This window comes from Rhinoderma darwinii, chromosome 11 (genome assembly GCF_050947455.1).
Source record: "Rhinoderma darwinii isolate aRhiDar2 chromosome 11, aRhiDar2.hap1, whole genome shotgun sequence".
NCBI classification, from domain to species: Eukaryota; Metazoa; Chordata; class Amphibia; order Anura; family Rhinodermatidae; genus Rhinoderma; species Rhinoderma darwinii.
Window position 1 is genome coordinate 26,047,856 of NC_134697.1, and position 12,394 is coordinate 26,060,249.

Here is a 12,394-nt window from a genome sequence, read left to right on the forward strand (position 1 = left end):
ATATAGGACATGTTGTGAGTTTTACGCAGCGGATACACGCTGCATGAAAATAATAGACTGTCTGAAAATCACACGGACATATATCACGTTCATCTGAATAAGCCCTAAGGGTGGACAATTAATGTATGTTCCGGGGGTGTGACCCCTGGGACCGCCCATCCGTACAGCAACATCAAAATGAGTATGGCTGCGCCTAGTAACAACAGCTGTTTCCATTCTCTTAACCCTTTCCCGCGATTGGGCGTAACTGTACGTCCGAAATCAAAGTGATTTCCCGCAGACGGGCGTACAGTTACGCCCTGCAGATAAAGCGAGCACAGGAGCTGTGCGCGCTTTATCTTCAGCGGCTGTCAACTGTTATACACAGCTGACATGCCGCTGCGATGGCTGTTACCGCCGATCGCAGCCATTTAACCCCTTCAGTGCGGCTGTCAATGACGTCCGCCGCATTAATCAAAAACAATGACCGCATTTTATTTTTTGGTCGTCTTGTCTCAAATTTTTTTTAATAAAAAGTAATCAAAAAGTTGCAAGTAACGCAAAATGGTACCAATAGAAACTACAGTTTGCCACGCATAAAACAAGCCCTCCCGCAGCGATATCAACGAAAAAATAAAAAAGTTACGGCTCTCAGAAAATGGCGACACTAAAACATGATTTTTTTAGAAAAGAGTATTTTTATTGTGGGAACGTAGTGAAACGTAAAAAAACAATATAAATTTGGTGTCGCTGTAATCGTCTCGCCCCGCAGAATGAAGTTAACATGTTGTTTATACTGCACGGTGAACACTGTAAAAAAAACAAAAAAGAAACGTGTTGGAATGGCTGTTTTTTGGTTTCCTCATCTCCCAAAAAATTAAATAAATCGTGATAAAAAAAAATCGCATGTACCCCAAAATGGAACCAATAAAAATTACAGCTCGTTCCACAAAAAAGGCGCCCTCACACACGCCCTAACGGAAAAATAACACGTTATGACTCTCAAAACGCAATGGTGCAAAATGATGCTAAATGACGACCCAGACTAATTTTTAGGTCCAGTAGAATATCCCACATCGTCCTATGCTGGACCCCACAGGTGGACCCTGTAGATGCAGCAGAGATGAGGAAACTTTAGGGCCTTGTGCGGCTTATAGGGCTAGTGAAGAAGTCAAATATAAGGCAACACTGGAGCGCATATATTTTGTATAATACCCAATAAACCCGGCCTGTGTATAAAGGATTGGTTCAAAGCGTACCACACCAATCCATGGATTATTCATTCTCCCCATTATTACATCATCCTATTATGACCTGATGCACTCCGCCCAGCTTATATATACCCTGATGTACTCCGCCCAGCTTACATATACGCTGATGTACTCCGCACAGCTTACATATACCCTGATGTACTCCGCCCAGCTTACATATACCCTGATGTACTCCGCCCAGCTTACATATACCCTGATGTACTCCGCACAGCTTACATATACCCTGATGTACTCCGCCCAGCTTACATATACCCTGATGTACTCTGCCCAGCTTACATATACCCTGATGTACTCCGCCCAGCTTACATATACCCTGATGTACTCCGCCCAGCTTACATATACCCTGATGTACTCCGCACAGCTTACATATACCCTGATGTACTCCTCACATATTACATATACCCTGATGTACTCCGCCCAGCTTACATATACCCTGATGTACTCTGCCCAGCTTACATATACCCTGATGTACTCCGCACAGCTTACATATACCCCTGATGTACTCCGCACAACTTACATATACCCCTGATGTACTCCGCACAGCTTACATATACCCCTGATGTACTCCGCACAACTTACATATACCCCTGATGTACTCTGCCCAGCTTACATATACCCTGATGTACTCCGCACAGCTTACATATACCCCTGATGTACTCCGCACAGCTTACATATACCCTGATGTACTCCGCCCAGCTTACATATACCCTGATGTACTCCGCCCAGCTTACATATACCCTGATGTACTCCGCACACCTTACATATACCCTGATGTACTCCGCCCAGCTTACATATACCCTGATGTACTCCGCCCAGCTTACATATACCCTGATGTACTCCGCCCAGCTTACATATACCATGATGTACTCCGCCCAGCTTACATATACCCTGATGTACTCCGCACAGCTTACATATACCCTGATGTACTCCTCACATATTACATATACCCTGATGTACTCCGCCCAGCTTACATATACCCTGATGTACTCCGCCCAGCTTACATATACCCTGATGTACTCCGCACAGCTTACATATACCCCTGATGTACTCCGCACAACTTACATATACCCCTGATGTACTCCGCACAACTTACATATACCCCTGATGTACTCCGCACAGCTTACATATACCCTGATGTACTCCTCACAGCTTACATATACCCTGATGTACTCTGCCCAGCTTACATATACTCTGATGTACTCCGCCCAGCTTACATATACCCTGATGTACTCCGCCCAGCTCACATATGCCCCCACATTATAAGCTGAAATACCACTAATACACCAAGCAAAATCTGCGCTTCAAAAGCCAAATGGTGGTCCAACTGAGCCTGGCAGTGTACCCAAACGGCAATTTATGACCACATATGGGGTATTCTGGAGAACCCGCTTAACAATTTATGGGATGTGTGTCTACGGTGGTGCAAGCTGGGCACAACACATTGGGCACTGAATTGGCATATTTGTGGAAAACAGCAATTTTCAATCTGCAACATCTATTGTTTACTCATTTTTGCAAAACACTTGTGAGGTCAAAATGCTCACTACACCCCTAGATCAATTCTTTGAGGGATCTAGTTTCCAAAATGGGGTAATTTTTTGGGGGGTACCACTGTACTGGTACTATAGCTCAATGCAACATGGTGTCAAAAAACGAATCTTATAAAATCTCCACTCCAAATACTAAATGGCGCTCCTTCCCTTTAGAACCTTGCTGTGTGTCCAAATAGCAGTTTATGACCATGTGTGGGGTATTTCCCTACTCTGAAGAAGTTGCTTTACAAATGTTACGGTGCTTTTTCTCCTTTATTTGTTGAGAAAATGAAACATTTTTAACTAATGCTGCGTCTTATTGGAAAATAATGTAATTTTTCTTTTTCACTGCCCATTTCTAATAAAATATATGACACAGCTGTGGGGTCAAAATGCTCACTACACCCCTAGATGAATTCCTCAATGGGTGTAGTTTGCCAAATGGAGTCCCTTTTGGGGAGTTTCCACTGTACTGGTACCTAAGGGGCTTTGCAAAAGCGACACGGCGCAGAAAAACCAATCCAGCAAAATCTGCTGTCCAAAAGCCAAATGGCGCTCCTTCCCTTCTGAGCCCGGATGTGTATTCATACAGTACTTTATTACCACATATGGGGTATTTCCGTACTCTGGAGAAGCTGCTTTACAAATGTTACGGTGATTTTTCTCCTTTATTTGATGAGAAAATGAAACATTTTTACCTAAAGCTACGTCTTAGTGGAAAAAAATGATTTTTTTCATGTTTACTGCCCAATTCTAATGAAATCTATGAAACACCTGGGGGGTCAAAATGCTCACTACACCCCTAGATTAATTCCTCTAGGGGTGTAGTTTCCCAAATGGAGTCACTTTTGGGGGGTTTCCACTGTACTGGTACCTTAGGAGCTTTACAAATGCGACATGGTGCCGAGAAATCAAACCAGCAAAATCTGTACTTCAAAAGCTAAATGGCGTGCCTTCCCTTCTGAGTCCTGCCGCTTCCCCAAACAGCCGTTCATGACCACATGTTGGGTATTTCTGTACTCTGGAGAAGTTGCTTTACACATTTTGTGGTGCTTTTCATCATTTATTTGTTGAAAAAAATAAAAATTTTGAGGTAAAGCTACGTCTTATTGGAAAATAATGTAATTTTTCATTTTCACTGCCCAATTCTAATGAAATCTATGAAACACCTGTGGGGTCAAAATGCTCACTACACCCCTAGATGAATTCCTCAAGGGGTATAGTTTCCTAAATGGAGTCACTTTTGGGGGGTTTTCACTGTACTTGTACCTCAGGGGCTTTACAAATGCGACATGGTGCAGAGAAATGAATCCAGCAAAATCAGCGCTCCAAAAGCTAAATGGCGTGCCTTCCCTTCCGAGTCCTGCCGCTTGCCCAAACAACAGTTTATGACCACATGTTTGGTATTTCCGTACTCTGGAGAAGTTGCTTTACAAATGTTGGGGTGCTTTTCCTCATTTATTTGTTGAAAAAATTAAAAATTTGGAGGTAAAAATACATGGTATTGGAAAATAATGTCATTTTTCATTTTCACTGCTCAATTCTAATGAAATCTATGAAACACCTGTGAGGTCAAAATGCTCACTACACCCCTAGATGAAGTCCTCAAGGAGTTTAGCTTCCAAAATGGGGTATTTTTTGGGGTGTTTCCTTTGTTTCGGCACCACAAGACCTCTTCTAACCTGACATGGTGCCTGAAATATAATTAAGAAAAGGAAGGCCCTAAAAGGCTCTAGGTGCTCCTTTGCTTCTGAGGCCGGTATTTCAGTCCAGTAGCGCACTAGGGCGACATGTGGGATATTTCTAAAAACTGCAGAATCAGGACAATAAATATTCAGTTGTGCTTCTCCGGTAAAAACCTTCAGTATTACAGGAAAAATGGATTAAAATGGAATTTCTGCCAAAAAAATGAGATTTGTAGATTTCCCCGCTACATTGCTTTAATTCCTGTGAAACGCTTAAAGGGTTAAAAAACTTTCTGAATGCTGTTTTGAATACTTTGAGGGGTGAAGTTTTTAAAATGGGGTGATTTGTGGGGGTTTCTAATATATAAGGCCCTCAAAGCCACTTAACAACTGAACTGTTCCCTAAAAAAATGGGCTTTTGAAATTTTCTTGAAAATGTGAGAAATTGCTGCTAAACTTATAAGCCTTGTAATGTCCTAGAAAAATAAAAGGATGTTCAAAAAATGATGCCAATTTAAAGTAGACATATTGGAAAAGTTAGCTAGTAACTATTTTGTGTGGTATTACTATCTGTCTTACAAGCAGATACATTTGAATTTAGAAAATGCTAATTTTTTGCAAATTTTCTCTAAATTTTGGTGTTTTTCACACAAAAATATTGAATATATCGACCAATTTTTTTCACTAACTTAAAGTACAATATGTCACGAGAAAATAATCTCAGAATCGCTTGGATAGGTAAAAGCATTCCCGAGTTATTACCACATAAAGTAACACACGTCAGATTTAAAAAATGAGGCTCTGTCATTTGGTCCAAAAGTGGCTCAGTCCTGAAGGGGTTAAAGACGACCTGCCCCCCCTCCTGTCTATTTTAGTAAACACTTGTATTCCCCATGAAATAACAATTCTGGAACATATTTTCTCAGAACTCTGCATTGTGCCGTTCCTCTGTTATTCCTCCTAAAAATGTATGAAAAAATTGACAACTGGGTGTTACTATTTCCCTTGTCAAATGGGTGTGTCCCTACATATCCTCACTCTGTTAGCATTGATTGGACAGTGTCAGTCTGTGTAGGGACACACCCCCGACTGGTAACACCCAGTAGTCAATTTATTTATAAATGATAAGAAGTAAGTAATTATAAGAAATGGTGCACCAGCATTGTTATATAATGGGGAATACAAGTATTTACAACAGAAATGACAGGGGAGTTAATAGGTACTCTTAAATGGGCTGAGCTTCGTACCAGGCACATCCATACACTTATTTGGATACCGCTGCACTGATTGGAGGGGTCCCGGGGGTCATACATTTCTATTGCACAACCTGCAGGTCAATATCATACAAGGAAATGTTACAACTGTGTACCCAATCCTTAGGGTAATAACCAACTAAAAAGGTGAAATTTGGCACTATTCTGTATTGGTTCCACATGTCAGAAATGCACTTGAGGGCTCTAATACGATATATATATAATATTATATGTGGAGCTGCTCTTATTGTGTTTGATATCTTGCCAAAAAAACGAAAAAAAAACCCGAAATGTTTTATACTCTTGGTGCAGAATCCGCGCCATTCTTGTCCACAGGCTGTGTCTGGCATTGTAATGCATCTCATTCACTTTTGTTGAGCCACATTTACCGTAGTTCAAGTTTCCTGAAATTTCTCTGGTCTTTTTAATGTGTAGAATGTTTGGAGGTTCCAACTTGATATCGTCCTTGGTGAGAATAGAACAGATTGGAAAAGTCAGCTCATGTAACATATTCAATATAATGATGGGAATTTCTGCTGTACATTCAGAACCTTTCAGCGCACATCTTATTATAACCTGATTATAGTTAGTGGTATATATGTTATACTAGTATCACCATATAAGATGCTTTTCTTCGAGAACCTGTTTAATTCTCCTCTTCTTTGCAGCCTGGCGAGCAGTGACGTGGGATAGAAATGCCAGGGTATAGCACATTGCCCGCGGCAGAAGATGGACATGTTGGAGAGACAGAAAGTAAAGAGGGTGCGACTGGATCAGATCTCTGAAGGTGAGCAGATCCCACTCGTCACATGTAAATCACTGAATCTATAGACCCACATTAAAACTGATTTTGGCTAAAATTGCACAGGTTAAAAAGTTGCATCCAAAATGAAAACAAAAATTCATAACCTTTTTCTTATCCCTCCAAAAAAAGAAGATTGGGAGAAAAGTGGGCTTTTATTTAATACCTTCTTGTCTCCTATTCAGTTATATCTGGTTCATTAAAAATAGAGCTGCTCCAAATGGCTATACAGATGTAGCAGAGCTGAATGTGCCATTCAACTTCCTTTGTTCATAGTGATAACTCAGTTGAGTTTAGGTAACTTAGTAGAATTACCTTCAATCCTATGAAACATCACTGATAATACATCATGATACCCTGTTTACTTGTGTTAAAGGGAGTCTGTCAGGAAGTTTGACCCTCCTAGACCCCCAACATTTCTAGTTAGCTACGTGCAAAGCCGTGTAGATATACCTATGTTGTCCATCTTAGTCCAGTAGAACCGTCAGTCAACAGCAGAGGAGTGGGGTTGGGGAGGGTTTACAGCACAGACTGCAGGACACTTCCCGCTTCGGCAGACACTTTCCAGCTCATTTGCATACGATAAGTCAGCGATTAAAGCTACTGTTTACCAGTTCTGCAAGGACTTAGATCGGCAACATGCTGTAGGTATGTGTACACGGCTTTCCACATTGGCTACTAACTAGCGGTTTGGGGCAGGCCAAAACTTCTGACAGACTATCTTTTAAATGACAGATTTCGCTCTTACATCTGTATTTTACTTTCTACGCGTGCACACAAGGCCAAACCATTGCTAAATTCTGATCTAACATACTTGCCAGGAGCAGAAAATATTATTTAGTTTAATAAAATGTATTTTACATGCATTTGTGGCGCTGATTAATAGGGATCACCTGGCAATAGAAGCGTCTTTATATCTCATAAGAGGTTCAGCCAATTCTACATTCAGTAACTGGTAGTTGTTCCAGGAAGTAGTTTTGTTGTGTATGTGCAGTTCATCTTCTTCCAGCAGTGATCATAGGGCTGGGAGTACCGCCGTAGTTTTCTAGGGACTCCGCCAGCCATAGATTCTTGCTACATAGAATGATTTGACAAACTCAAAAAAAGGTGGTCTCCGATATTACTTTTCCTTTCATTCACCAATGCAGGCTGTGGACCAGGAATCTGGACATGAATAGTCGATTGGTATATTTGATCTCTTTTTTATTTATTTTTCTTTCCATTAACGTTTTACGGTATTGGTAGGAAATTAGGAAACCTTACGCAGCAGTAGGAATTATTACGTTTTGTACGTCGCTGTTGAGGTAATGCCTGAGTATCCAAATGTAAAGATACCACTAGAATGTCCAGTAGCATAAAAATAATAGACAACCACGTTAACTAAAATTTCACGTTATTTCAAGGTGCAGAACAAAACACCATACGGACTGCTCACCTGATGATGTTGTTGAACACCTGCAATTTAGAGTAAAGTGGCATTTTAGCTACAGCGTGTGCCTCATCCATTTTCTTCTACTGGTCTTATTAATATGTTTAAAATATATCTCCAATTTATCTCACAAGTGTCTTGGGATAACCTTTGATTCCATCCTGTCCTTCAAATTATCCTTTACCACTTTAAAAACATTTCTTAAATCCACTCTTTCCTCAACCACAAGTCAACCAAAATGCTTGTAAATGCCCTCGTCATATCCCGCCTAGATTACTGCAACAACTGTGGACTACCCTCTAACACTATTGCACCCCTCCAATCCATCCTTAACCTCCATAATTCACCTGTCCTCTCGATCCGCTAGTGCATTTCCCCTCTGGCTACCCATTACCCAGCCAATTAACTTCAAAATTCTGCCAATGACATTCAAGGCAGTTCACAATCTGCTCCATAAATCTCTGCCCTAATATCCTGATACCTCCCCACAGGTAATCTCCAGTTCTCACAAGACCACCTTCTCTTCTCTGCTCCTTCCATAATAATCTCCCAAATTCCTCCCGTGCATCCCCCATACTCTGGAATTTACTACACCAACACATCAGACTCTCCCACCATTCAAACCTTCAAAACCAACCTGAAAACCCACCTCTAAACCTTACACCTTTCATGACCTGCCTAAGTAGAGTCGTGTGTTAATGAACCTTCCCTTACCCATCCTATCCCTCCACCCCCACCTTTAGGAAAGACACGTGACACCGAGGTTGGATGTGAAATGGCCACAGCAGCCGTTTATTAATTTCACAGTTTTATAAAAACAATTTAAATCCGAAACATTCGGATAACTAGTTAGGAATCCACCAGAGAATTCCTCCTAATAATTCACATGACCCAACATGGGTCAGAATCGTAAATAACAATTTTAACGTTAACATTAACCCGAGCAGAGGAAGTCCTTGAAGCCCTTTCAGATATTCCTTTTTTAAGAACACACCGAGTTAGCCATCTGCAAACCACCAATTACCTCCAGCCGTCAACCAGCTCGGAAGAACCGTTCACCTCTGCAGATGGCTCCAACCACTAGAAGTCCACTTCAAAGGGATAACACCCGATGAAGCCCTCAAGTGATATACCGACCACTAGAAGTCCACTTCAAAGGGATAACACCCGATGAAGCCTTCAAGTGATATACCTTCCACCAGAAGACCACTTCAAAGGGATAACACCCGATGAAGTCTTCAACCATGTACCTTTTTTGGGGGGCGCATACCCCCGATGCGACCCCCCCACCATTTTGTACTGACTGGCCTCAAGGACTCCCCCCGCCAGCTGCCATGACAACAGAACCTACTCCGGAAAAAGGAAAAAACATGTTAAATAAGCACACAAATCAAACACAACACTCATAGACAGACATACATAAAGACCCACAGGGGTAACAAACCAAGGGCGGGAGGGTGGGAGCTTGTCTCTCCCTGTGTTACTTCTCCCGCTGCTTCCGGCTCCATGCCGAAAACAGCGGGAAGCCCAGCAACGGCCCCCTGACTCCTCCTTATCCCTCCTCCACCTCCTCCTCACTCTCCCTCCAACTCTCCCTTACCTATTAACCCTTTCCCTACCAGGGAGGTCATGGAGGCTTCCCCTTAAGCCCTGCAGGCTGCGTCCAGCCTCTTCTTGACCTGCCTAAGTAGAGTCGTGTGTTAATGAACCTTCCCTTACCCATCCTATCCCTCCACCCCCACCTTTAGGAAAGACACGTGACACCGAGGTTGGATGTGAAATGGCCACAGCAGCCGTTTATTAATTTCACAGTTTTATAAAAACAATTTAAATCCGAAACATTCGGATAACTAGTTAGGAATCCACCAGAGAATTCCTCCTAATAATTCACATGACCCAACATGGGTCAGAATCGTAAATAACAATTTTAACGTTAACATTAACCCGAGCAGAGGAAGTCCTTGAAGCCCTTTCAGATATTCCTTTTTTAAGAACACACCGAGTTAGCCATCTGCAAACCACCAATTACCTCCAGCCGTCAACCAGCTCGGAAGCACCGTTCACCTCTGCAGATGGCTCCAACCACTAGAAGTCCACTTCAAAGGGATAACACCCGATGAAGCCCTCAAGTGATATACCGACCACTAGAAGTCCACTTCAAAGGGATAACACCCGATGAAGCCTTCAAGTGATATACCTTCCACCAGAAGACCACTTCAAAGGGATAACACCCGATGAAGTCTTCAACCATGTACCTTTTTTGGGGGACGCATACCCCCGATGCGACCCCCCCACCATTTTGTACTGATTGGCCTCAAGGACTCCCCCCGCCACAGCGAAACAGGCCTTGACCACCTTAAGCCTGTGAGTTCCGCCACACCACCACCGCCCTTTCTATTCCTTCTGCTATCGCCAAGCTCCAAAGATCAATGCCAACCTCGGTCAGATGAACCCCATCACTCCTCCAGAAGTTCCCCACTCCTGACTCCAAATCCCTGTGCCGCACGCAAATGCCCCCGTTTTTTGCTACAAAACGGGACACCGCCCGATTAACTTTAATGCGAGCCTTATTGACTCTCTCCACTGACCTAGCCAACCGCCAATGTTTCCTCGGGACTATGTCCGACCACACTATCACCAACTTGGGATAAGAAACCCACAAGCACAACATATCGTGTTTGATGTCCCGCACCAACTCACGAAAGGGGCGGACTCCTAAGTCATTCCCACCCACGTGCAACACTAAGACCTCCGGAACCCTATCAAGCCGGGCATATGTCTGGAATTCCGCCAACACCCTGCTCCATGACATACTTCTAAATCCCAGCCAATGCACAACCGCATCCTGTCGCGGAATGCGCAACTGGCGACCGTCCGGGCGGACGTCCGCCCTCAAAGCCCCCCAGTGCACGTAAGAATGACCCAGCAACCACACCAAACACGGAGGCGAATCTGAAACAGAAAAACAATTAGACACCACCATATAAAACATTTCTTTAAGCGTTAACAACAAACCTCATAACAAATGGGGGCGGACATAGGACTTAAATCTGTTAGACTCCCAACGACCAATGCGCCGAACCCCTTCATCATCCAACCCCCAGCGCCCCGCTTCAGTTGCTGCGCCAATCCTGAAGGAATGAGATGAATATGAGCCCGCCGCGACACCAACCGCCGTCAGACATTTTTTTAAATACAGCTCCAAACTGAAACCTGGACAAGAACGACCCGTCCACATGACGTAACAAAGGCAAATCTGGAGGCCCCGCTCGCGGCTTAAAAACCCTGCATGCACTCTACTGGGCACATAACCGACCCCGGGAGGGCGAACAAAACTATCAGCTTACCCTTCCCTAATTGGTCAGTTTTTGAGAAAACCCCGCCTCCCAGGCGTCCCCTAACCAGTACAAAAGTGCCACCAACCTGTCTCTATCCGTATTGACGTCACCCAACTCTCTTACCCACTCCTCCTACTGCCTCCAACAAGCAGAATAAGCACTCCACGTCGTGCGCGCCAAAGACCTTTTTACCAGTTGTTCTACGGGACCGAGACCAGATCCCAAAGATGTTCCGGACAAGCCAAACCGAGACGTTCCGCTCCCGGTGCCAATTGCCGAAACCGGTCCCACTGCGAGCGAGAAAGAGCATCAGCGATACAATTCCGTACTCCCGGCACATGCACCGCCACCACCCACGCGTTCAACGACAAACACACCAACACTAAATGTCGCAACAATTGAACTACCGGAGGAGAGGACGCCGTGATGTTATTAATGGCCAGCACCACCCCCATGTTGTCGCAGTAAAAACAAACCTTCTTATCCCTGAGCCTGTCCCCCCAAATGGTCGCCGCCACCACGATGGGGAACAGCTCGAGCAGGGCCAGATTCCGCGTGAGTCCACTGGACACCCAACTAGCCGGCCATTGACCTGCGCACCACGGACCTCCCCCGTAAGCCCCAAAACCGCCCGCCCCAGCCGCATCCGTAAAAATATTCAAATCACTCGTATCCTGCGCTGGGGCCATCCACAGCGAGCGACCATTGTACTGGCCCAAGAAGTCATCCCAAACCTGAAGATCAGCTCGGTGCTCCTCCTTGAGCCGCACAAAATGATGCGGCGCACGCACTCCCGCCGTTGCCGCCGCCAACCGTCTACCAAACACCCTCCCCATTGGCATAATCCGGCAGGCGAAATTCAACTTCCCCAGCAGCGACTGAAGCTCCCGCAGCGTCATTTTCTTCAGTCTACAAGCCCGCCGTACCTCCAGCCTCAAAGCACCCAGCTTATCCGCAGGGAGACGACACTCCATTGCCACCGAATCTATTTCAATTCCTAAAAAACAAATCGTCGCTACCGGGCCCTCCGTTTTTTCTGGCGCCAAAGGGATCCCAAAAATCCCTCGCCACCTTCTGTAGTGCATAAAGCAAATTACCGCAAACC

At 44.2% G+C, this 12,394-nt stretch overlaps 1 protein-coding gene across 1 annotated transcript in view; it reads left to right on the forward strand.

The window, feature by feature from the left end:
- The window catches only part of CTBP2 (C-terminal binding protein 2), a 105,812-nt gene that overhangs the window by 33,851 nt on the left and 59,567 nt on the right, over positions 1 to 12,394 (forward strand). Inside the window, exon 2 of the mRNA XM_075843184.1 lies at positions 6,389 to 6,507. Coding sequence (XP_075699299.1) covers positions 6,450 to 6,507 — 58 coding nt within the window. The 5' untranslated portion in view covers positions 6,389 to 6,449. The remainder of the gene's footprint in view (positions 1 to 6,388; positions 6,508 to 12,394) is intronic.